The sequence below is a fragment of the Poromitra crassiceps genome (genome assembly GCF_964638095.1).
Source record: "Poromitra crassiceps genome assembly, chromosome: 2".
Lineage (NCBI taxonomy): Eukaryota > Metazoa > Chordata > Actinopteri > Beryciformes > Melamphaidae > Poromitra > Poromitra crassiceps.
The window spans coordinates 91,097,812-91,125,499 of record NC_139624.1 but is presented as its reverse complement, the minus strand read 5'-3'; the positions used below and the strand labels follow the sequence as shown (position 1 = coordinate 91,125,499).

General features: G+C 43.1%; 1 protein-coding gene across 1 annotated transcript; it reads left to right on the top strand.

Annotated features, from left to right (window-relative positions):
* Nucleotides 1-334: 334 nt before the first annotated feature.
* sh3glb1a (SH3-domain GRB2-like endophilin B1a) lies at nt 335-24,864 on the top strand. Its single transcript, XM_083651953.1, has 9 exons — nt 335-474; nt 957-1,098; nt 2,380-2,508; nt 3,488-3,621; nt 4,830-4,922; nt 14,545-14,634; nt 17,282-17,382; nt 20,768-21,005; nt 23,177-24,864. The coding sequence occupies exons 1-9, from the start codon at nt 412-414 to the stop codon at nt 23,282-23,284; spliced, it is 1,098 nt and encodes a 365-aa protein (XP_083508079.1). The 5' UTR covers nt 335-411; the 3' UTR covers nt 23,285-24,864.
* Nucleotides 24,865-27,688: the final 2,824 nt, after the last annotated feature.

Genomic DNA, 27,688 nt, shown 5'->3' with positions numbered 1-27,688 from the left:
GCAATAGTTTTGTAGTGTTGCACATTATAAGCGATAACAACTTCGTTCAACGGTAGTATCCGTTTCAGTCTGTGCAAGATGGCTGAAGGTGAGGGGCTATACTATATACTATATATAGTATATACTATATACTATAGTGTATAGTATATACTATATTTAGTTAATTATTAAATATTTTTTAAATCAAATACTGTTTTTAATGGCGCTGTGTGAGATCTTTTGCGCACTTGTCTCTACACTACAGGGTGGAGAAGGGGAATTACTCTTGTCATTATACTATCTTTGTCGAGATCAACAGCTGGGTGGAACTCCGACAAAAAGTTGCTTCAATGACATTTTCTGTAGGGATGGCAGTTTGACTCCGAGACTATCGAGCTGTCTAATCGAGTGTTAATTTGCTACAAATATATCATGGATTTCAATGTCAAACGATTAGCAGCAGATGCTGGTACTTTTCTAAGCCGTGCGGTACAAGTAAGTTTTAACCTGTTGTTAACGGAAATTGTTGTTGTTGTTAAATTAGAGTAAGCTAGCGTTAGCTGCTATATGGCTTAGCCGACCAGTTGGCGTTAGCTAGCTCGCACAGTATCTGTTGTTGGCTAAGCAACCCGTTCAACTGAGCGTAACTAACGTTACGTTATCTCCACTCTTCCCGTGGCTGTAGTTTCAATACAGGGTGTTTGAAACAGCGGACACAACACAATCCCCTTTGTAGCTAGACCCTCTTCAAAAAGTCAACACATCCCTCAAACAAGCAGGCCTCAGAAACCTTCAGTTTTAGGCAGCTAATCACTACCGGTTAGACAGATCAGATCAAGTACTGTAATCAGATAACTACAATACTATTTTGTATAAAACACACATACGTTAGTTAGACACAAGACACGTTTAAGTAAAATATCGCCAAATTGTCCAGGCAGTGTGTGCCAAATATAATCCCACCATTTCTGGGTCAGTTTACAGAGGAGAAACTTGGCCAGGCTGAGAAGACAGAGTTGGACGCCCATTTGGAGAACCTTCTGGGCAGAGCTGAGTGCACCAAGCAATGGACAGAAAGGATTCTGAAGCAGACAGAAGTCTTACTACAGCCAAACCCAAGTAAGACCACACACTTGAGTCACTGACCCATGATGCTGAAGCACTGGACCCTCTCCAGATCATACACTCACCATAGCTCGTGGAGAGAAAGTCACACCAAACTCCATTCAGATATCTGTCACTTTAATTCTGCTTCACTTACCAACAACAAACATGCATGCTTCGAACATGACGACCTTGGGGGGTACGGTGGTGCAGTAAGCGCTGTCGCCTCACAGCTCGAAGGTCCTGGGTTTGATTCCCACCTGGGACGCTGTGAGCGCTGAAGGAATGCGTGCCCGTCCGCATGTCCTCGAGTGCCCACCGCCCGGGTAGGGTCGTCAAAAGGGCCTTTCTGTGTGGAGTTTGCATGTTCTCCCCGTGCCTCCCGGGGGTTTCCTTCATATAGGAACCCCTTCACCAAAACATGCAATATCCTGGTTGCTGATGTGGTGCCTCCTCTGGTCGTGAAGGGCGCCTGTTCGGAGGGAGGGGAACTCGTTGGAATAGCGTGATCCTCCCACGTGCTATGTCCTACCGGTGAAGCTTCCCCTGTCATGTGAAAAGAAGCGGCTGGCTAACTGCCCATGCCCATGTCTCGGAGGAAGCATGGAGCCAGTTTCGGCTCTCCCCAGATCGGCAGAGGGTGGAGCAGCAAGCAGAATAAATATAAATGAGCACTAACGGGGGATAAAAATGGGATAAGAAATCGGGGAAAAAAAACAAAAAAACATGACAACCTTTTACTAATTGTCAATGTCCATGTATGCTGCATTGGGGAGTAGCTCCTACTGATCCGTGAAAGCTACATAACTTAATGTTTTATGAGGTGTGCACTTGCAGTGTACATTTGCTGATAATGAATGCCACATTAAAATATCAGTTTGTTTACAGGTGTCTATGAAGTCTGTAAGCTCAGCTGTGCATGCTCCTCAGTTCACACCATGATGCCACATTGCACTGCAGCTGTAGCATCACCACAGCATAGGCACAACAAACACATCAGACTGTAAACATGATGTGGTCTGAGCAGTAATTTAATCATTGCCATCCTTTTTACATATTTAGATACAATGCACCTCAGGCTTTATGCTAACTGTGGTTGTCAATATTTTATTTCTGAACGGTGACAAATATGGTAAATATTTATTTTTATTTTCTTTACATTGCTGTCATAACTAAAGCTTCTATTTCAGATTCCCAGTGTGAGCTGGGCTAGAGCCTTGGCATACTGTCCTGAGGTCACCCTCTGCAGTACAGCCTTGTGACTTTCTAATTGAGTTTTCCTTTTATAATTTGCAGATGTCCGGCTAGAGGAGTTTCTGTACGAGAAGCTGGAGAAAAAAGTCCCCACGCGAATGAACAACCATGAGCTACTGGGCCAATCCATGATCGAGTCTGGCAATGAGTTTGGTCCTGGGACTGCCTATGGTAAGTGACACAGGAACGGAGAGAGAGAAATTGACACTAAAACTTTCAGCTGAATTCTGGACTCTATAACTGCTTTTGCTGGTACCTGTTTCCAGGCTTTTCTGCTGTTAAAGCTACTTTGGCAGCTAAGAAATTAGATGAACTTGGTTGGTTGGCGTAACTCTTGATTCCATAATAAGCCACAGTGGCTGGTTGACAAAAAAAATATCCTGTTTCACACAAACCTTCCGTTATAGAACAGATAGGAAGAAAATGGTCTACTGGTAATAATGTGGAGAAAAGATCCAATAATGATGACTTGCCAAATAGAATAAAGGTTTTTTAACAGGTCTTTGAAGTGCCATGGATCTCTATTTCCCCACACGATTACTATTATTATGAGGCCACCCTTTTGTTATTCACCTTATTCCTGGACTTACGTTTCCCATGATTGTCAGCAGTTGCCGATGATCGACTTCCTGTTAAAAAAAAATTCACTAGCAAGGACGTGCGCGCCGCGTGTGGGAACGTATGGCTTATTTTAGTCGAAATTGCAAAAAAATACTATGTGGTTGCATAGCGGCAGCTTTTGTTTTGAAGGCTAAACGTCCAAACCGGAACTCTTATTATTTGGTCATGAACGGAGCTTTAGCGGTCTCTCTTTCAAGATTCAAGATATTGTCACTCCGTTGTACAATTATGCATGTGTGAAATTATTGTGCTGCGGGGCTCCATTACAAGACATAGGTAGGTACAAAGTCACAACAAGTATTATGATTATTTTCAGTCTCTTTCGCTATGAACGGTCCTGGGCGGAAACAGGCAACCGGCAGCTGGAAACAGGGAGGGAGGGTGTCATGGAAGCGCCCAAGGTTTCACCAGGAAACTCGTGAATAGATTGTGTTGTGTGTGATGCTGCCCTCTGCAGGAAGTGAACTGTTGTGTGTGATGCTGCCCTCTGCAGGAAGTGAAGTGTTGTGTGTGATGCTGCCCTCTGCAGGAAACGCTCTGATAAAATGCGGAGAGACGGAGAAGCAGATTGGCGGGGCAGAGCGGGAATTCATCACAAGCTCAGCCATCAACTTCCTGACACCTTTCAGGAACTTTCTAGAAGGCGACTTCAAAACCATCCTGGTGAGTTGGATCGCTGGTTTGTCAGGCAAAAATCAGTGTCACTAGTCACTGGACTTTGACCATTTATTTGGAACCAATTGACAAATTTACTTTGGCTATAGTCCAATATAGTCTAGTACAGCCACCATCGCCATATATGATGTTGAACACTGTCAAAAATCCTCAATCCAGTCAAGAAAGGAAAATGCATCTAATTTAAAATTGTCAAATGTGTCGACCCTTTGTATGTCATCAAGAGAAAGTGTGTTTGAAAATGAAAAATGGTGCTGACCTCACTTGTGCAGGCAAGCATGCCTTTCAACTTTGTGTTGTGGCCCACAGTTTTGTGTTTACATCAATGACACAGACACCAAGCCTTCCTAGCAGCATCAAATATGAAAGGGTTCAGAAAACACCTTTGGAGTTACAGTGATCACAGATAATTAGGAGTATTCTTTTTGTATTTCACCCTGTACGCATCTTTGCTGTTGCGTTGTCAAATAATTGCATGTGACTGTGAAGTAACTGTCCCCTGTGGGCCACCGACACCGTAAGGGATTTGTGGGAGCCAGTGACCACCAGAGGATTCTTTGTAGTGCATTGTGGGTGAGAATAATGGGCCAGTTTTTGATCTGAGAACTACAGCTGAAGCAGTAGAAAATGTCAACCCCACACAAAGCACTGCATTAGCAAAAACTAGAACAACCATACGGTCAAAACCAAACAAACAAGAAAACTCAACATTGGAGCCGTGGAAGATGCACTGAGCCTCATAATTCCAAGCTCACAAATAGATTTGTTTTAATCAGATGATTGATCAGATTTCTTTTGTGAAGCTTAATTCACTCAACAGAGAAAATTGGGAAGTTATTTGTGGTATTATGCAGCTGTTGCTTTGCTATTGTTCCTTTGAAAGTCAGATGTTCCACTGAAATAGCATAATTCTGCGGAAGCATGTGGAATATGAAGCTTGACCCTAATGTACTGTAATTTGCCAACATAAGACTATTACCGGTACTCAAATGCTTCCAAATAGCGTGAATGCACGCTTCCGGTAAGAATCCCCATTTTGTTATTCGCTCTGCCTCTGCCTGAGTCATAACATGGAATAGGAACCACGGTCCAGAGATGCTCCGACCGTAAGAAAGTAGAGACAAAAATATGCAGCTTGGATGTGAGGAGTGAGACGTGTTTTATGAACTTTTTATTGTGCTGTGTTTTGTGTGCAGAAAGAACGGAAGCTACTGCAGGTCAAGCGCCTGGATCTGGATGCAGCCAAAACCAGGCTAAAGAAAGCCAGGATGGCTGATGCTAGAGCTGTGGTAAGGACACGCACATCTCTCTCTCTCTCTCTCTGTCTCTGTCTCACTCTCTTTAAGTCGGAAGTCACACGAGTCACAAGTGACGCACAGCGAGTTACAAAACACCCTGCCTTCCCCTTTTCTGTCCAGCTGATGTTCTCCTGCTCTGCTGAGCCCTTTTTTCTTCTTCCCACTTCTCTGATGTATCTTCTCTCCTCCTCTCGTGTCATTGTCCTACATATGTTCCTTCACATTCCAGCCTTGGTTTGCTTCGCCTAATGAAGTACCAAGCGATCCCCGCTATACTCCCAGCTTCATGTTTCAAGCAGAGCAATTCATGTCAATGTTGAAAAGCATCAGAGCTTAGGTGGAACTAGAAGACAAAGTAGGGTAGGGGGACCCTTGTAGGTATGTTCACTCGAGCCAATTCCCAGATGAGGAAACTGTTGAAACTGGGATCTCATGGACCCAGAGGTGCTTTTGTCCCTGAACATAACAGAAACAACACCTAAAAATACAAGCAGGGCTCAGAGGCAAATCATTATTAGTAGGGTGACTTATGATTTGTAGCATTTGTAGCTTCAGAATGTTCTGGTCTGTGACGTTCCTTGCAGTCACACTTGGGACAGGATGTGGCAGCCCAGCTGAGCTTTTTATTCATCTGAATAGATTGCAAAGGATAGATATCTTTGTGGCTATTCTAAATGCATACATACCAGAGACTTCCCCAAACTTTTGAGTAGCCAGTCAGATTGAAAAAGTAGCCGGATCATGTTCGCGGCGTTTGTTCCAGTGGTCCTTTTTCCCCAATTAATAAACAAACCTCAAATATGTATCCATGAGTGTGACAATTGAAATAATACAAATAAACATTCTTATAAAGGCCCAATGATGCTCAATTTAATTATAAATAAAACAATATCCATATTGCAAAACACAAACAGGCAATGTATATTTTTAAGAACAAAGAAAATACTAATAACTATGTTTCCCACAGGATTTGGAGAGATGTGGTGGGTGGACCTTGTTTGGACCCTCTTGTGGGGTTCGGGGGGCCATGCCCCCTGTAAGAAAAATGTGTAGATTTTAAACTTAAATGCATGAATCTGGTTCACTTTGAGAACCAATTTAAGAGGCTAGATCAGGGGTGGGCAATTATTTTTCATGGGGGGCCACATGAGAAGCCCAGATTGTTGCTGGGGGGCGAACAAATATTGTTATGTCGTAACCCAGGAACTTTGATGATAGAGAGGACCAAAAAAAGAATTCCTCGCTATGAGGGCCAGATTTTGCTGAGGGTTGGGGGCCAAACGGCGCCGATGCGGAAACATTTGGAGCGTTTGAAGTCGGGTTTAGAGGAATAACTCATTTTAAATTAACAGTTGTGATGTCATTATTCAGTCTTAAACACCAATATTTGATCCTTTTCTCACTCACTCCTATGTCACCACTTGCTCTCCCTGCAGGGCTTGAAATTAACTTTTTTTACCACCTGCCAATATGGCTGCTAGAAGTTACCAGCCAATTAGAATTTCCACTATCCAAAATGTTTTTCTTGAAATAAACCAGAATATGAGTGGGTTAATTTAAGCATAAGTATCAGTAAGTGGCCCGGGATTCTCAAAGCCTTTTTTTTTTTTTTTTTTTTTTATCTATAAAGTAACTGGTAGGCCAGAGGCCAGTAGGTGGAGAAATCACCGGCCACCGGGGCTTGGGGAACTCCCTGACATACTGGAGAAGATTGTAAAGGGACTTGAAGTCAGCCGTCTTGGGGTCCACATTCAGGTCATGCATGGAGTCTTCTCAGACTCTCTTAGAATGTCTTAATTCATATGATATAGATTCAAGGCCATGAACCGTGAATAGTTAAAGCATTTGAGTTTCAGTTTCTGAAGTCTTGAAAGTGTTGTGGTATCTTGTTTTTATGGTGGAAAATCAGCCATACCAACTTAGAGCATATTCCCATGGGTCCAGTTTTCATGTACATTATTTCAGTTGCAAAATTCCAACTGGCATTTAAAATGTCTTAAAAGTCTGAATTTGATCAAAAAGGCAGATACCTCATCAGAACCCCTAGTTGATACACTGCTCATTACCTAATGGTGTCCTGGTCCTGAGATGATATCATCATCAGTGATGATGGCCAACTCAGGTACAACACAGTTAGCTAGTTTAAGAGAGACTTGGCTAGTTCTTCTTCTGCATCAGAAATTGAATATGAGTGATGGGCCTTCGCTGCTGTTATTCTTCTACCACTTCCACATTGTTATATCAGAACCAGGGGTGGAAGTTTAGAATTTGGGCACTAACCCAACAAAGCTATTTGGCTACAATCTTAAGAACGTCTACATTGAAATTCTGGCTTTCCAGGACAGGGCTAGTGCAGACAGGAACATACTAACTAGAGCCCGACCGATATATCAGTCCACCGATATTATCGGCCGATAACCGATATTTGGTATCGGCCGATATGTTGGCCGATATTGTCGATATGTTTTTATTTTGTATTTTTTAAGTTATAGACAGCATGTTGTGTATACCGTAAAATACCAATTAGAAGCCGACTTCCAAATTGCCGCGGGTCCCATATATAAGCGGGGTCTGGATACATATTTTGTACATAAAAGCAGGTCCCAATTTGACGCCCGGTTAGTTTTTTCAATGTTTTCTTTTTACCTTTGCGACATCCTGTTGAATGCATCTCCCAAACACAACGAAGAAGAAAAATCGGATGAAGAAGACGAACAACGAGGAAACGAGGAACAACGAGGAAAAAAAACACATGCCCGAAACTTGCTGATCAAAATTCGTTTTCCGTCAACATCTGATGATTCTGAAAATTGTGTAGGCATTTCCTGAAGATTTTTATACACTAAAAGCGACATCTCTGGTGTAATAATTATTTTGAGAAATGTGCCTATGGTATGTTTCCCTGCCAGCGGGCATAGAAGTCGGCTTCTAATTGGTATTTCACCGCACACTGCAGCGGAGGAGGCAGCGCATGCAGCCAGCGGAGGAGGCAGCGCATGCAACAAATAATCTGCTCACATGATGATCATGTTCTCTCACCTTCAGCGGAGAAAGTTTAGTGGTAAATACCGGTAGGTCACAGTTCAGCTCAAATTTTATTTGATTTCATGTACAGGCCAGAACTGGCATGCAATGTGCTCTGCTGCGCTGAGAGGGAGGCGCGGCTCTCCCCATAGACAAGCAATCGTGTGGGGGGCTGTAGCCAACTCATTAAAATAAATGGTTTAAATAAACAATTTCATACTATTTACAATCTTTGCTGAGCAATATTTTTGTACAAAAATAATTAAAGCAGGTCCCAAACTGCCGCAGGTCCCATATTGACGCAGGGTCTGGCTACATATTTTGTCAATTAACGCCCGGGCTAATAATTGGTATTTTACGGTATGTGATCTTTTTTCTTAACTCAAGTTATATTTTATATTTGCGTTTCTGTATTTCTAGTTATTTATAATTATTACATTCCCAGTGAAGTTTACTGTTTCATTGCATTGATGTCATTTTGGACAATAAAGTTTATTGATAAGCTGTAAAATATCCTGCCGACATTACATATCTCAAGTCATGTCAAGTCATATCTTTGTCCAGTGTTTGATATTTGAGGGATATAATAAGAATATCGGCTGATATATCGATATCGGAATTTTTTTACTCCGGTATCGGCATCGGCCTCAGAAATCCAGTATTGGTCGGGCTCTAATACTTACTATGGTCCGGGACGCTCAAATTTCCTTCCTCCGCTTCACAAACTATAGTACAATTCTCCTTGGCTTATTCAGGGCCGGTGAATAGGCCAAGTTGTTCCTGTACAGTTTTATCAACACTACAGTATACAATGTAACGTTTTATTATTGTCAAACGACAATGGGCCAGCTGGTGGTTATTGAAAATCCTATAAATGGTTTTAACTTGACAACAAAAACATTCTAAATTGAACCCCCGCTCACTTCCTGTTGCAGTGTTTGCTATGGACATAAAAGAAAAAAAAACATTAAAGTGCAGGACTGACCATTCCGTGAAAACCGTCTATACAGCTGAGCAGCGAAAACAAAAGTAACGATGTCGAGTGAATATTTCTGCAGTTTGCCAAGTGCTGAGAAAAAGGAAGTGCTGTGGGGTTGCGCTCTGGTGAAAACCGTCTATAGTCTGTTTAATCTCCACAAACCCAAATCCCTACCTGCTCACCATGCTAAATCACTTTCATACTAGTAAGTAAAAAAACAAAAACCATTGGCAGTAAAGTACCTTGCAGCCATTTTCAGCGTAGTAAAACATAATTATAAACATCAGGTTGACCAGAATGCAATACAGCTACAAGAAATGTTGTGTAACAGAGCACAGTGTAAGGGTGTGCTGTGTGAAAGTAGCCTATGACAGAGCACAGTGCAAGGCTGTGCTGTGTGAAAGTAGCCTATGACAGAGCACAGTGTAAGGGTGTGCTGTGAATGTGTCCCTGAAAGTAGCCTATGACAGAGCACATTGTAAGGGTTTGCTGTGTGAAAGTAGGCTATGACACAGTGCAGGGGTCTGCTGTGTGAAAGTAGCCTATGACAGAGTGACACAGTGTAAGGGGGTGCTGTGTGAAAGTAGCCTATGACAGAGTCACATAGTGTAAGGGTGTGCTGTGTGAAAGTAGCCTATGACAGAGTGACACAGTGTAAGGGTGTGCTGTGTGAAAGTAGCCTATGACAGAGCACAGTGTAAGGGGGGTGCTGTGTGAAAGTAGCCTATGACAGAGTGCCACAGTGTAAGGGGGTGCTGTGTGAAAGTAGCCTATGACAGAGCACAGTGTAAGGGGATGCTCTGTGAAAGTAGGCTATGACAGTGACACAGTGTAAGGGTGTGCTGTGTGAAAGTAGCCTGTGACAGAGTGACACAGTGTAAGGGGGTGCAGTGTGAAAGTAGCCTATGACAGAGTGACACAGTGTAAGGGTGTGCAGTGTGAAAGTAGCCTATGACAGAGTGACACAGTGTAAGGAGGTGCTGTGTGAAAGTAGTCTATGACAGAGCACAGTGTAAGGGTGTGCAGTGTGAAAGTAGCCTATGACAGAGTGACACAGTGTAAGGGTGTGCAGTGTGAAAGTAGCCTATGACAGAGTGACACAGTGTAAGGGTGTGCTGTGTGAAAGTAGCCTATGACAGAATGACACAGTGTAAGGGTGTGCTGTGTGAAAGTAGCCTATGACAGAGTGACACAGTGTAAGGGTGTGCTGTGTGAAAGTAGCCTATGACAGAGTGCCACAGTGTAAGGGGGTGCTGTGTGAAAGTAGCCTATGACAGAGTGACACAGTGTAAGGGTGTGCTGTGTGAAAGTATTCTATGACAGAGCACAGTGTAAGGGTGTGCTGTGTGAAAGTAGCCTATGACAGAGTGACACAGTGTAAGGGGGTGCTGTGTGAAAGTAGCCTATGACAGAGCACAGTGTAAGGCTGGTTTCACACCGGCGACCCAAGCCTTGCCTATGCCTTGCCTTTACCCACGCTTTTTAATAGGCGTCCGTTTTAGTCAACGAGGCTGTGTACACCGGACGCCTGAGCGTGAACCCTGCGTGTACCCACGCCTTGCCTGTGCCTTGCCGATTTTATCGAATAGGCGAGAGTTCTATTTTCACGCCGACAAGGCGCGTGCAGGCAGGCTTTTCTGTCAAGCCATGAAAGAAAAACGCGACAATATCCGTGGGAACTGGCAAAGTCAACTGAATTTCAAAATAAAATGGAGTTTCTACAACAGTATTGAGCAGAGAGAGAGAGCGAGAGAGAGATTGACGGGTGGCTATCACGTGGGGCTTTCTCCCTGTCGGCAAACAAATCTTCATGAGAGAGAATAGCGACCGAAGAAGCAAGATGGACAATGTTGTTGTGCCAGCACATATTCTTGCAAGATCACCTCTCTAAAATGTCCGACTATAGTCAGACCTGGTTATACATATCCAGCATCAATAGAACATTAAATATATCAGATTTATTTTACCTAGAGGCTACCCATGACAATTCTGGACAACACGTGAAAAAATACAGTCGGGAGAGAGGAGAGGCGCTTGTGACTCGGCTCCAGGTTCGGCGTGCAAAAGGCGTGCGGTGTGATCGCAAAAGCGTGTAACAGGTTCACGCCCAGCTCGGCGTAGGCGTGGGTTGAGGCAAGGCAAGGCGTGGGTCGTCGGTGTGAAACCAGCTTAAGGGTGTGCTGTGTGAAAGTAGCCTATGACAGAGTGACACAGTGTAAGGGGGTGCTGTGTGAAAGTAGCCTATGACAGAGCACAGTGTAAGGGGATGCTCTGTGAAAGTAGCCTATGACAGTGACACAGTGTAAGGGTGTGCTGTGTGAAAGTAGCCTGTGACAGAGTGACACAGTGTAAGGGGGTGCAGTGTGAAAGTAGCCTATGACAGAGTGACACAGCGTAAGGGTGTGCAGTGTGAAAGTAGCCTATGACAGAGTGACACAGTGTAAGGGGGTGCTGTGTGAAAGTAGTCTATGACAGAGCACAGTGTAAGGGTGTGCTGTGTGAAAGTAGCCTATGACAGAGTGACACAGTGTAAGGGGGTGCAGTGTGAAAGTAGTCTATGACAGAGTGACACAGTGTAAGGGGGTGCTGTGTGAAAGTAGCCTATGACAGAGTGACACAGTGTAAGGGGGTGCAGTGTGAAAGTAGTCTATGACAGAGTGACACAGTGTAAGGGGGTGCTGTGTGAAAGTAGCCTATGACAGAGTGACACAGTGTAAGGGGGTGATGTGTGAAAGTAGCCTATGACAGAGTGACACAGTGTAAGGGGGTGCTGTGTGAAAGTAGCCTATGACAGAGTGACACAGTGTAAGGGGGTGCTGTGTGAAAGTAGCCTATGACAGAGTGACACAGTGTAAGGGGGTGCTGTGTGAAAGTAGCCTATGACAGAGTGACACAGTGTAAGGGGGTGCTGTGTGAAAGTAGCCTATGACAGAGTGACACAGTGTAAGGGGGTGCTGTGTGAAAGTAGCCTATGACAGAGTGACACAGTGTAAGGGGGTGCAGTGTGAAAGTAGTCTATGACAGAGTGACACAGTGTAAGGGGGTGCTGTGTGAAAGTAGCCTATGACAGAGTGACACAGTGTAAGGGGGTGCAGTGTGAAAGTAGTCTATGACAGAGTGACACAGTGTAAGGGGGTGCTGTGTGAAAGTAGCCTATGACAGAGTGACACAGTGTAAGGGGGTGCAGTGTGAAAGTAGCCTATGACAGAGTGACACAGTGTAAGGGGGTGCTGTGTGAAAGTAGCCTATGACAGAGTGACACAGTGTAAGGGGGTGCAGTGTGAAAGTAGCCTGTGACAGAGTGACACAGTGTAAGGGGGTGCAGTGTGAAAGTAGCCTATGACAGAGTGACACAGTGTAAGGGGGTGCAGTGTTGGCTGTGGCTGTGCAGCAGCTGGAGCTCTAACTACTGTGTCACTGTTTTCAAACCGCCAAGCAGCAGATGTGAGCAGAGGAAGTGACCGAGGTGAGTGGAATGTTGGGGCCATCTTTGAACTGAACAAACACACACACACACACACACACACACACACACAACCAGTGGCCTGGCCTGGTAGTAGTGTCAACAGCTGCCGTCTCTCTCTTCCCCTTTACCATTGCATTGCTCTCTCCTCCACGACTTATACTATGGTAGCACATGGAAAGCCTCAAGCCTTTGTAGGAGAGACCTACAAGAACCATATCAATGCTCTCCCTCTCCACACCTTTCTGATGTGAGCTGTAGAGAGTGCAGGAGGGACAGTAAGAAGACCATTGTCCTTGTCAGTGTCAGCTCTCTCCCCTGTATGTACTGTATGTTTATTCGACCTTTGCTCAGTTAGCAGCTCTCAACAAGCCATTGTTCCAGCGGGCAGCGTATCAAATCCTGTGGCTGAATATGAGGAAAAGGAAAGGTTTCCCTTGCTCCGCTTGTGTTAAAAGGAGAATTCCGTTTTTTTACAACCTATTTCCAGCTTTTAAATATGATTTTTAATTCATAACTTCGGTTTGATAAACAAGCGTGGAAACATTAATCTGGCAGACACACATGGAGTCAATGGGGGGCAGGGGGCTTGTTGGAGAGTTTCACAGCCATGGGGTAGAAGCTGTTAAGATGGCCTGAGGTTTTGGTCTTGACAGACCGGAAACCTCTTCCCGGATGGAATTCTTTGAAACAGGTGGTGGCCGGGGTGGGAGGGCTCCTTGATGATCCTTTCAGCTCTCTTCCTGGTTCTGGAGTGCTACAGATCCAGTAGAGACGGCAGGTTGCAGCCGATGGTTTTCTCGGCTGATCGGATGATCCGCTGCAGTCTGGTTCTGTCCTTGGTGGATATGAAATATTCATATCATTTCATCTCTAGTCCTTTATAGAGCTTATTTTCTGACACTCAGCAGCTCATATCCTTATTATATCATACAGACAACAAGGAAATTAACAATGTATTACCTTGGTGCAGTGTGTTCATCCTGGCTCTGCTGTCCATAGCAGCTCCTGATCCCCCCCCCTGCTCCTCAGATTGCAATCCATGACGTTATTCCAGACCGGCTCAAATAAATACATGCAGCCATCGATTTCAAATGAATCTAATTTCCTCGTTGTTTGTATGATATAATAAGGATATGAGCCGCTGAGTGTCAGAAAATAAGCTATATACAGGACATAAATAGAATAATTTCACATGCCCCGAATTCCTCGTTTTCAGCTCGCAGGTCAAAACAGATGAAGGTGTCCGCGCTTGTTTGTCAAACAGAAGTTATCAGGGTGAATTAAAAATCATATTTAAAGCTGGAAATAAGGCCCAGGTTGTAAAAAAAACAAAATTCTCCTTTAAGTCATCGCCTGTCCCTTCCTTTCCTTTATGTCCCACGCAAAGGATCCTTCAAGCTCATGAGAACCAATTCAGGTTAAGGGCTTCCCATAGATGAGCAGTGTAATACAGATCAATTTGACAATATAAACAATTCAATTGCATCATATTCATCATATCAGAGGTACCAATATAGCAGTCTAACCCTAATGTGTTCATTTCATTCACCCCCCCCCCCCCCCCCCCCCCCGTTTTTACAAATTTGCTGTACAGATTTGCTGAAACATTAGGGGTGTAACAGTTCGCAAAATTCATAGTTCGGTTCGATACGACACAATGCTGTCACAGTTCATTACATTTTCGTTAATGCAAAAAAGAATTAAATGCAAGAGAAATTTCCTTGATTTAATTTATTTTTATTTAAATTCTTTATTTTATTTCACAGTCTAGTTTAAATTTTTATTTCAATTTCTGACGATGTTTTTTTTTAACACCTTTTGTCTTTTTCGTCTCAATTTTAGTTTCTCATCATATCCTTGTAGAAGACTTGCACTATTCAGTAGTGAAAGATTCATCCCATTTGCAATCGAATGCATATTGAAACGGTTCGGTATGAATACACGTATTGTTACACCCCCTACAAGACATGGTATTTGTGTGCTATCCTTTTATGCACCCTTGTTTAATTTGATTTGCAGTTGGCTTGAAACTTGTTGTTTATTGTCTGTATCAATTTCTGTAACTTGGAAACATTATAGATGTTGGCTTTACTGTACAAAAACCCAGTTTAGTCAGCCATGTTCCCTCGTGTCATCCTTCTCAGGCAGAGCAGGAGCTCCGGATGACCCAGAGCGAGTTTGACCGGCAGGCAGAGATCACCCGACTGCTCCTGGAGGGCGTCAGCAGCACCCACGTATGTCACCCAGCTCACCTCAACACACTTTCCAAGTTCACCTCATCACCTGTAGCACATTTCCTCACCACTCTCTCTTCCACCTTAAAGGGATAGTTCACATTTTTAAAAGTCCAGCCCTTTTTTGCCACTTACTAATGATGATGTTGATTGGTAGAGTTCTTTCTCAGCACAATCCATGCTGTACCTCATAAAGCTTAATTTATACTTATTAGAAAGTGTCACTCAGCACATGGTCGCAGACGAAAAAGAAAGTGTCGCTCATGGTGTTGCATTTATACTTCAGTGAATGTTCGCCTCGGTTCAACGGTCACGTGACACCCGAACGCTATAAGCAGACAGCCAAGAGAAGAGAGGGAACGCACAGTGAAACCACCTCGGAGGCAAGATGTAACGTACTTGGCTGCAGCCACATATAAACGACACACAACTCACCACCTCTCTCTCTGGGAAATTGGTCACAATGTTCTTTGTGATTTTCACGAAGTCATACATCAAGGACAGGCTGATAAAAATAGCGGGGACACGTTCATTAATTTCAATCGAGTGAAAACCAAAACAAGGAAGTCAAGCGCGACAAGACTTGCGCGACACATCGTGACATAGTCAGCGACACTAGACATTTCACTAGGTAGCAGACACTGCTCGCCGACACTTGAAAGTGTCGACTCAAGTCCTCATTTCTGTCGGCGACCGTTTCAAAAGTGTCGGCAGACAAAGCATAAATTGGGCTTCATAGCTCTGGAAAGTTGGGCAAAAACAAATGCAAGGTCAATGGGGTCACGCTCCTGTTTGTACAAGCTGACTGAGGCTCACTACAATTTCATCCACAGTGCACACAAATTAAAATTCAGTGAGCTTCAGTCAGCTTGTACATAGTCTCACATGGTCAGACCCAATGTCTTACGTCAGCAAGCTTCCAGCGACGGACGGCAGGTCTGAATCACAAGTACATTTCCGGGGTCCCTCTCCGGCAAGAAGACATTGGCGCATGCCTGGCGGAGAAACGGAAGTTACGTCGTACAGCGTGTTTTCGTTCTTTACAGTCCAGCTAGGAAACACGACCAGTGGAACGCTGTGAAGCACCGTGAATGGAGCACTTTTTCTCCTACCAGATTTCTGTTCTATCTGGGTACTAGTTCTAATTGATATAAATGTACTGTTGAGTTGTGTCCCTGAAATATAAGTACCGTAGTTTATCTCTTATTGTCCGAACCGAATGATTTGGAGCAAAGAAGGCAGCCAAAGTTTGCAGTTTTAGTCCAATTCATTGGCGATGCTAACTAACTGGATGACTGTAGCTCACTGTATAATGTACGGAGTGTGCCGGTAAAGGCATTGTGTATCTTGGTTATGTGTGGGCGATATGGCAAATGTCGGTATAAATGTTGGCATATCCATTTAAAAAATCTGAACTATCCCCTTAATGTCAAACTTTGAACAAAACCAATGAACTAATTAGATGAGTCAAATGTACACGCTTGTCAGTGTCTTAGCAGCGTAGAATATAATAATTGGCTTCTATGATACAGACAACACCTCCGATATTTTATCCTCACCTTTTACTGAGATGACAGGACAAAGCGGTTGGAGTAGAATATCATCAACCTTTATTTAAACAGGCAAGTTAATTAAGAACAAATTATTATTTTCAATAACGGCCTGAATAGAATATTGTTACATGTCTTAAGTTAATAGTGCTTTTGTGGAGCTTAAAGGAGCACTTCACCGAAAAACAATGCAGATTTCTTCTTTTTTGGCGCACAATCTCACACATATCAGAAAACTGTCAATGGTTTTGCAGGCATTCGTTTAGTTTGACAGTCATTGCCAGTTTATTTCAGTTGTGGACCAGTGCTGTCAAACCAACTCTCAATAACTGTCAAACTAAATGAATGCCTGCTAAATGGTTGACAGGTTTTGGATATGTGTGTGATCATGTCCAAAACAAATCAGCATTGTTTTTGGTGAAGTTCTCCTTTGAAGTTGACACATGCAGGGAGTTGAATGAAAACGAGTGAAACCTCTCTTCTCTACTAGGGGTGGGAATCGCTGAGTAGCTCACGATACGATATCGTCACGATACTTGGCCCTCGATAACGATATTATCGCGATACAGCGATACTGCGATAATCGATATATTGGAAGACGATACATCACAATACCTGTGTAACTGAAGAGAAAAAAATACCCCTAAAAGGCAAGAAGCAGGTATTATGTATTTATTAGCAGAATTGACATGAACTCTCTGAGTTCACTCACTCACTCATACCATTTCGATACCACGGAGGAAAAGTTACACATTAAGTCTTTTTATTATTATTATTAAAACAAGAAAACCTATATAACCTACCTACCTATATAATTTCTAAAAGTAGATATTAATGATCAAACATTTCCATTCATGTAGCCTACAGTATTTATGTTTTTGTTTCAACTACAAACATAAATAAACGTCAACTTGAAACTATGTTTCAACTACCACACACAGCATAATATTTTAGCCTGTTTATTAAAAATAAATAAAAAATAAAATAAACATATCGATACTTGGTGCCAGTGTATCGATAACGTATCGCAAGTGGAAATATTGCGATACCGTGAGTATCGATATTTTGTCCCACCCCTATTCTCTACACATCATCAGGCACACCACCTACGCTGCTTGAACGACTTTGTGGAGGCCCAGACTACATATTACGCACAGTGTTACCAGTACATGGTGGATCTCCAAAAGCAGCTGGGCAGGTAAGACACCACCAAGACTTCACCAACAATTATTTATATGAAATAATTTCAAGCTGAGTTATCATACAAAGTTGGTGGTTCACTTAGGCTTTAAAAAAATCAGCATGTGGTGCTTTTCGGCCACATAGTACCAGCTCATCTCACTTTGCCTCTACTCACTTTTGGTACCTGTTGGTTTTCCAACGCAAATAGTCCACCCTTAATGTGCCCAGCCCCACAACTGATAGTCATAATGATAGTCACCACTGTGTAAATAGCCACAGCAAGGAGATAGGCTCAGAGACTCTAGTCTCACTCACACTGTGTAAATAGTCACAGCAAGGAGATAGGCTCAGAGACTCTAGTCTCACTCACACTGTGTAAATAGTCACAGCAAGGAGATAGGCTCAGGGACTCTAGTCTCACTCACACTGGGGCTAAATCCCCTGGGAGCTCCCTTTATAGTCACAATTAAACGTACACAGTACTTCCCTTAAAGCCACAGTTGTTGTCCATCACACTGCCTTGGTTGTTCTTAAGTATTATGTCGTTTTCAAGACAGAGGGCTTTTAGTCACGTCTGAGCCTTTCATTTATCTCAAAAACAACTGAAAGTGGCCATCTGTTGAGGCTCAGCAAGGAGGCCCATTTTATTTCAGAAGAGGCTGAAGGCAGCAACTCAAAAACAGGGGAGTTCGGGAAATCCTACATGCAAGAGGGTAAGCTAACCTGGTAGCTCCCGTTAGCCAGTCAACAATCTGCAGTGTTTTCACATCACCTTTTGGTGTCGCCTCAGCTCGCTTGCAACCTGAACGGAGGTAGTCAGAGAGTTCCCCAAACCTTTGAGTAGCCAGTCAGATTGAAAAAGTAGCCGGCTCATGTTTGCGGCGTTTGTTCCAGTGGTCCTTTTCCCAATTAATAAACAAACCTCAAATATGTATCCATGAGTGTGACAATTGAAATAATACAAATAAACATTCTTATAAAGGCCCAATGCTCAATTTAATTATAAATAAGACAATATCCATATTGCAAAACACAAACAGGCAATGTATATTTTTAAGAACAAAGAAAATACTAATAACTATGTTTCCCACAGGATTTGGAGAGATTGTGGTGGGTAGACCTTGCTTGGACCGGACCCTCTTGGGGGGTTCGGGGGGCCATGCCCCCTGTAAGAAAAATGTGTACATTTTAAACTAAAATGCATGAATCTGGTTCACTTTGAGAACCAATTTAAGAGGCTAGATCAGGGGTGGCAATTATTTTTCATGGGGGGCCACATGAGAAACCCAGATTGTTGAACAAATATTGTCATGCCGTAACCCAGGAACTTTGATGATAGAGAGGACCACAAAAAAATGTCCTCGCTACCAGAGGGCCAGATTTTGCTGAGGGTCGGGGGCCGAACGGCGCCGGCACGGAAAAATGTTGGGCATTTGAAGTCCGGTTTAGAGGAATAACTAATTTTAAATGAACAGTTGTGATGTCATTATTCAGTCTTAACACATTGACTGCCAGCCGTTTTTTTTTGCTGTAGGTAGCTTCTGCCAAGCCGTTTTTTGAGGATTCTGGCTCATTTTACAAGAGCCGAGGATTATTTTCTGCTTGGAGTTTGTGAACATACAATATCTCAAAAGTACTAATAGAATGTGTACTTTCTCTGTCTAAAAGAGTTAGTTTGTAGAGTTAGTAGTTATGTAAGCATTAGCAATTGAATACAGCATGGTTTTAGCGTCAGAAAAAATATTCAGAGATAAACGGCTTTTTGTGAAATTCGATCACTTTAACCATTCATTTTTGGCATCAGTAAGACCTAAACAATAGTTTTGAACAGTAATTTCCTCCATAACAGCAGGAAACTCCCCTCTGCTCAACTCCTCCCTCCGTGGGCGTTCTTCTTGGCTGCAGCGCCCTGTCACAAGCACTTTCCTACCTGTGCAAATGCACTTTCTCATACTCTCGACCTCTCAAATAAATTTCTGAATAGAAATTAAATTACTCTAAATTAGAGCGAAAAAGAAACAAAAAAGAATGGGTTGAAAATCCCATTCTAAAAGTCTTTTATGGCTGTTTCCAATTTGCAAAATAGCCTGCTGCACCACAAGCGTGTCACCAGTCTCACTGCCCCGCTGCCGCTGTGCGGCTGTGCCTGGCTGTGCCTGTCTGCGTGGCCGCTCCCCGAGGAAGCCCGGCTGGACTCGCCCGCCTCCCGGAGCCCTGGCCGAGAGCTCCGATGAAGCCCCTGCGACTCTGGTCATATTTACGCTGCGTGCCTCAAAGTGTGCTCCATCCGCAATCCACTATGCAAGTTTGCAATCCCGCACCGCCAGCAATCAGCGCGGAAACGAAAGCGCCTCCGCCCACCCATTTTCATGAGAATGGAAATGGACCACACTGCTTTTTGCTTGCCTTCCTACTTCCTTGTCGCCACTTAGTGGGTCGGTGGAATGGGTTGTACACGTTGTACACGTCCAATACTTATATAAGAGACGTAAAAGGGTTAGATCAACGTCCCACCGTCAAAAAAAAAAAATCGATTCTGAAAACGTGTTTACACGTTGTTGGCAGTCAACAGCTGGATTCTGAAAACGTGTTTACACGTTGTTGGCAGTGAATGTGTTAAACACCAATATTTGATCCTTTTCTCACTCACTCCTATGACACCACTTGCTCTCCCTGCAGGGCTTGAAATTAACTTTTTTGACCACCTGCCAATATGGCTGCTAGAAGTTACTAGCCAATTAGAATTTCCACTAGCCAAAATGTTTTTCTAGAAATAAACTAGAATATGAGTGTGTTAATTTAAGCACAAGTATCAGTAAGTGGCCCGGGATTCTCAAAGCCTGTGTTGAGGGTCACACAAGAACAAAAATGCACTCTTGAAGCTAAATAAATCCAAAACCAACAAGTTAATTATTTACAGTTTTACTTAATTGTAGAACAGTCATTTCTTACACATGAGATTACCTTTAGGCTTTTAGTCATAAAGATTATTGAATGATATTCCATATTCCAGACTGAAATGTTATAACAGAAGTGGAGTATTGGCCAGAATGACATGAACATTTGGACACTTATTCAGCGGGTATCTTGTATGTTGCGTTCAGGTGCACTATAATTTTTGTTTTTTGTTTTTTACAGTGTATAAAGTAACCGGTAGGCCAGAGGCCAGTAGGCGGAGAAATAGCCGGCTGCCGGGGCTTGGGGAACTCCCTGGGTAGTACTAAAAAAAGTATGGCCTCAGCTTGGCACTTGCCGAGGAAAACCAATGGAAAACCAAAAAAAGTAGAATCGAGTTGAGCCAGTACCATGCGGTGGAAAAGAGGCAACGGTTTTCTGCTTGAATTGTAACTAAGTCATTGCAACGCAGCTCTCTCCTCTCCTCTCTCCTCCTCTCCCTGCAGTTTCCCCACCTCCTTCTCCAACAACAACCAGTCGTCGGTGTCGGGCGGGGCCAGCATCTCGGTGCCCACTATCCCGGTGTCGGCCTCCCTGCCCAGCCCGTCAGCGGGCCGCGGGGGCTCGGCAGCGCCCTCCGGTGGTTTCAGCGAGCTGCGCAGCTCCAGTGGCAGCCGCAAGGCCCGGGTCCTCTACGACTATGATGCCGCCGGGAGCAGCGAGCTCTCCCTGCTCGCTGATGAGGTGAGCCCTGCAGCAACTACTACTGTTCTATTGGAGTTATAGAGCTCATCATAGCAGACTGAAACAAGCCTAAAGCTGCCTTCACATGATTGAGAGACTGAAATTGAACAAAGCTTGTGGCAGAACGGCAGAACACCTGAAGTATGCTAGTCATAGAATCTCAGTGCTACTTGCCATGTGCTTCTCTGGTTTGATGATGCATGGAGTATTGCCTGGTTCCAACTTCCATGATATCTGTCATGTTGGTGCCGGTAGTCAAAAACAAAAGAGGTAAATTAACTAGCATAGAAAATGATAGACCTATTGCACTGGCAAGCATACCTTCTAAAGTACTAGAAGGTATCATCATGGATAGGCTCAAAGAATACATAATATCTTCTGACAATCAGTTTGGCTTTAAGAATAAACATGGCACTGATTTATGCATATATGCACTTAAGGAAATTGTCACTAAGTACAGGAGAGGTAACACCACAATATTTATGTGTTTCTTGGATGCATCAAAGGCTTTTGATCGTATCAACCACAGTAAACTGTTTTTAAAGCTTCAGGAGCGAGGTGTCCCCTCATCACCAATCCATGCAAGCTAGTTGGGGAAAGAGTTTGTCCACACCTTTTCCAGTCTCCAATAGGGTGCGCCACTGGGCGGAATTCTGTCCCCGGTGCTCTTCAATTTATACATGGATGGTTTGTCCAAAGAGTTAAGTCAATGTAACACTGGCTGTATGGCGGGGGATAGCCTTTTTATTCACTTGATGTACGCCGATGATCTAGTTATACTGTCTCCATGCAGTGCCGGCCTACAGCAGCTTCTCAGAGTATGCTCTAGGTATGGCATGATGTATGACATCAAATTCAGTTTTAAAAAGCGTGTCGTTATAATCACTAGAACCAACGAGGATAAGAAGCTCACCTTCCCCTCGTTTTGATTGGCTGGTGAGGTGCTTGACGTAGTGGGGAAGGTTAAATACCTGGGTCATATAATAAGGGATGATCTCTGTGATGATGATGTGCAGCGACAGTGCCAACATGCTGGCACGTAAATTCCACATATGTACTGACGATGTAAAAACTGCACTTTTTAGAACCTTCTAAGTTCTGTACTCCTCTGTATACAGCCCACCTGTGGTGTAGCTATAGCAATGCGAGAATGAAAAAACATCAGGTGGCATACAACGGTGCATTCCGTATATTGCTCAAACTCCCCAGGTGGAATAGCGCAAGTGAAATGTTTGTGTCTAGGAATGTACCCACCTTTTATGCTGTTTTGAGAAATGTTATGTTTAAATATATGGGCAGACTGACAGAGTCTAACAATCTGATTTATAATGGCTCTAGCTGATATAACTAAGAGTGATACGAGGTATACATCATGCTTCTGGAAACACTGGCACCAAAGTTTGTATATCTTTTAATTATATTTCTTAATCCTTTTTACGGTTCTCCCCAATGTGGCATTGTTGGGGCAAGAGCATGTGTGTTTTTTATGCACTCCTAAATGTTTCCTGTATTGTCTATTGTACTGTATTGTCTCTTTATGGACCAACTTGTGTCTGAAATTTTAAGGGACCAAAATAGTTGGACAAACTAACATAATCATGCAATCGTCCAAATGGGTTTTGAAGCATTTGACTAAATATGAGCAGATAATATTGTCCGAAATACTTCAGAATTTATTCTGCTGCTGTTGTCAGAGCAGTTGCATCATCAATAAATACAATGGAACCAGTTCCATTGACAGCCATACATGTCCACGCGTGGGCATGTATGGCTGTCAATGGAAATTGAACTGACAGTCATTCATAAATCGACTTCACACAGTGCACATTTTTGCACAGAAAATGTTGCACTTTTTTCCTCAATGTTTCCCCCCCCCAACTTGCACTTGCATCTGTCATGAGAACTGAAAAGAAATATAGATATTTTTGCGGATTCCTCCAGTCCAACTACATTTAATAAACATTATAGGCAATACAGTGTCGGCTGAATTATCCAATGCCGCCGCGTGCTGCGGTTTCTCCTTTTGCAGAACTGAAAGACTGAAGCGCGCTGACTTGACACGCAGGGGTCTCAATCCCACAGTATAGGCAGTGGCACCCATTAGGCGCACACTTTGCATCTAACCGTATTCACTCCACTGCCTAGCTCACCCATGCTCCCTGTCCCCACAGGTGATCACGGTCAGCAGCGTGCCAGGCATGGATTCTGATTGGCTGATGGGCGAACGCGGCAACCAGAAGGGCAAAGTGCCAATCACCTACCTGGAACTCCTGAACTGAGACCCCTCCAGACGTCCCATATCATACAAGGTCCCATCCACCCCCCACACACCCTCCTCCACCCCTCTGTCACCTAGCTGTGATTTCATATTTATACCGTGTTGCTGGGACAGGCCTCACTTTCACTTCCATTCAGCCAATGTCAGTGTGACAAGTCCCAATGTTTTGAGTCCAGAATGAAGTATTTGTATTTGATGTGTATTAAGAAGGAGGAGTGAGAAAGATGTAGCAGAGACTCAACTCTTCTGATCATTAGAGCTGGAACCAATACGGACCCCTTCCCTGCTGTGTATGTTTCTATCAAATCAAAACGCAAATGCTTCCATGCCTTTTGTGTCTGCCGCCATGCCATCTGCAATACGTGCCAGAACTTCTCCCAAAACTCTACTGTATATGTTTTACAGGTTTTGTTTTGTTTTGTTTTGTTTACAATATGTAACTCAGACGGTGACGGAAATGCTTTTGATGTGATTTTTATTTCACTGTTGATAACAGTCCAGTTTTCGCAATCAGCGACATACAAGATGAATTTTGTAACGGTCACAAAAAAAGCACTTGGATACAAGACAGATGCTTTTATTTTATGATTGGTAATGTTGCAGTGCAGTAGCCTGTAATGTTACCATCAACATGTTTTTTAAATAGCATCCAATGTAATGTGTGGCAACTTTTTTTGTTTTTCTTTTCTTTCTTTATTCTTCACATGGAGCCTTACTGGACAGAGGTCAGAATAAGTCTAAAATTGCATGACGCACTAATTGATGAAGCTCACATTCCGGATATTATCTTAAGTGCCTGTGGGAATATTTCCTACACTGCAAATTTAAACGGTAGCGGCTTTCTTCTAACGACACCAAAAGTGACAACAAAAAATTACTGAGAATTGATGACGCCCATTTCCACACTCCCTATAATTTTGGGAAAAGAGTGTCAACCAGATGACAAGTATTATCTGTTATTAAGTTATTGCTGGGGATATTGCTCATAAGTATGCAACGGGCTCATGTGGGACATGTATATTGCCTCTGATTTTTTTTGTTTACTTTGAGGCGCCTTAAAGTTATATATATATATAGATATAGATATATAGATATATATAGATATATATATAGATATATAGATATATCTATATACTATATACTATACGTTTACTAACATCTTGCCATTTTCCCTACATTGTAAAACATGTATTGTTCAGTTCTGGGAGTAAAAAAAAAGTATATTATTACATAGCTGCTTTTTGTAATGTGTGTAACTTACATGATAGCATACAATTGTTAAATAAATATATATTATGCAATATGATACATTAAAATGAGAAAATATCCTTGGCCTGGTTTGAGGTTTTATTCTGTTTTGTGGAAGCAGCCAGTAGGGGGCAGAACAGTCTACATTCTGTATACTGTGTTCATGTTGGTCATCTCTGTTGCGACGACATAATAGAGAAATTCATATTTTGCTTGTCCCAAATGTGGAAATGTTTTGCCCCTGACAAATTTTTTGCTCCTGAAAGAATGTGGGATTGATTAATTCTGAAAAGATATGCCAATGCCAGTATTCTGTATTTTCCAACATAAACAGCTGTAAAAACTAATACACAGAAACCAAGATTCTTCATTGGAGAGACTTGAAAGTAATGTTAATAGTGTTGTTTTTTTCTCCCTCTTTCCCCAAAGCAGTTTTATTTCAAACAGTTCAGAACAGTGTAGGAATTTAGGCAGGGGAAGGGCAAAACTGCCCCCAAGAAATGTCAGATTGCCCCTAAAAACCATGATCCAGGGGCAAAAATTACCTCCAATATTTTATTTCCATTAAATTCATTAAATTCAAAGCTTTCATTCAAGCTGGTTGCCAGAAGACAATGATGAAATCACACAAACAGCACTGTTGTTCACACTATGCTTTAGCAACTTTATGCACTGATTACTATTTTTTAAAGTGCTCCCAAAACTTTGTAAATGCCCCCAGTTTTTAGACAGTGGGGGCAAGAGTTGCCCCCAAAATATTTTGCAAATTACCTACACTAGTTCAGAACTAGAAAATGCCTCCAGGAAAATCAATATGGGGCTTTTCTACTCTCATCCAATCCTTTAACTACAGGGTTTTTTGTACTTTTATTTATTTATTTATTTGTTAATGGACTGCATTTATACAGCGCTTTTATCCAAAGCGCTTTACAATGTGCCTACATTCACCCATTCACACACCGAAGGCGGCCAGCTGCCACGCAGGGTGCTGGCACAGCCATCGGGAGCAATTTGGGGTTCAGTGTCTTGCCCAAGCCAAGGACACACAGACAGAATCACTTTCACTTATAAAACATTCCTCTGATAGCTGAACAACAAAAGAAGAAGTAATAATAATAATAGTATAGCCACATCACAGTGTCCCAGCCGTGCTATGTGCAAAAAAGCGGCTCCATGCCCTCTTGCAATCTTCACCTTTATCATTGACCCTATCTAACATGTTCATATGATACTATTTCTAACATGAATTCCACCCTCTTTTTACATCTGGAGAGGATGTACTTTACTTTCCCATAATCTGAGAATCATTCTGGCAGCTGCGACCACTCCTACATTAATCACTGCAAAGTCATACTTCCATATATTCAGCAATTCTGTGTGGTCCCCTAATAGGCATACATACAGGCACCTCCAAGCCCAACCATTTCCCTATATATTCTAGTACTTTTTCCCAGAAGGGGTAAACCAGTTTACACTCCCAGATTGCATGTAAGAATGTTCCTGGTTCTGTCTGACATTTCCAACATAAATTATTGGTCATCAAGCCCATCCTGTGGAGCTAGAAGGAGTAATAAAACCGATGTGCCTTATACCGTGTTAGATAGTAGTGATTCCCACAGGCTGAAATTCAACTTTCTTAACAGTTAATTACTTTACATTGACGGAATATGTCGAGAAAAAAAGCATCTCTCATGCACGAGTGCACCCCACAGCCCAGGCGCTGACAGCATCAAGTCAGCCAGAATGTAAGTAGGTCGTCCGCTTTAGCTCTCAAAAATAAAACCCTCGTTGTAACGTTAGACATTTTGAGTCATGCTTTACAGCCATTTTATGTCATCTTAACATCACAATGAGTATTTTGATACAATGTTTGCTGCTTCATTTGTTGAAACACCTTTTCTCCTCCAACGTGCATCAGTCAGGCTATTTACTGCTTTAAATGACATTAGTTTGACATTTTTACCCGAAAGCTTCCATTTTGTTTTGACTGCCCTGGCAGTGAGAGGAGAAGGGAGGGGGAAGAGACCCCCTGCTGCTTTCCTGGGTAACAAAAACACGTGTACTAGTGGGACTTTTGATGTAAAAAAGGTATTGGAGCAACAAGCTGTCACCATGAAGAGAGATGTGAACACAGATGAGCAGCGCCAGCATGTGAACAGATATGATTTAAACAATTTGATTTATTCAATCACTTTAAACAATATGGACTGAAACAGCCCCACAGTGGACTGAAACAGCCCAAAAGTGGACCACAGTGGACTGAAACAGCCCCACAGTGGACTTAAACAGCCCAAAAGTGGACCACAGTGAACTGAAACAGCCCCACAGTGGACTGAAACAGCCCCACAGTGGACTGAAACAGCCCCACAGTGGACTGAAACAGCTCCACAGTGGACTGAAACAGCCCCACAGTGGACTGAAACAGCCCCACAGTGGACTGAAACAGCCCCACAGTGGACTGAAACAGCCCCACAGTGGACTGAAACAGCCCCACAGTGGACTGAAACAGCCCCACAGTGGACTGAAACAGCCCCACAGTGGACTGAAACAGCCCCACAGTGGACTGAAACAGCCCCACAGTGGACTGAAACAGCCCCACAGTGGACTAGCACCATGCTGTCAAGCAGGCCAGCTAAGCAGTCCGAAGGCCTCATGAGAGCAGCAAGGGGTGAAGAGGAAGTGGAGTGCTGCAAGCGGCCTGTTGACTTCCTGAGACGCTGCCTGGTATGTTGGCTCACATGAGGCTCCTCTGCAGTTCCTGGACAAAGATATTATCCACCTTTTAGCACAATCTGCCCCCCGCTGTCCTCATGTACACATCAGCGTAGCCCCACACACAGTGTGGCCCTGGAGACACAGCAATCCTCAAAAATAAACAAAATAGCAAAAATCATGACAACATGAATATCAAGTGTGCTGAATAATGACAGTAGTCAGAGGCCATTCTTTGCTGTCATAATAGCTTCAATTTTGGGGGTTTTGGTATGTTTTTTTAATTTGCCATTCACAATTTTATATCTTTCTTTATCTTTATTGTTTATTTGAGCAGGGACAGTACACAATAAATATATTGCACCAGAAATAGCTAAGAGCTCATTTGCATCTGTAGTCCCAATGTGTATGTTCGGGGTTCGACATTAACCATGGCCCGTGGCCA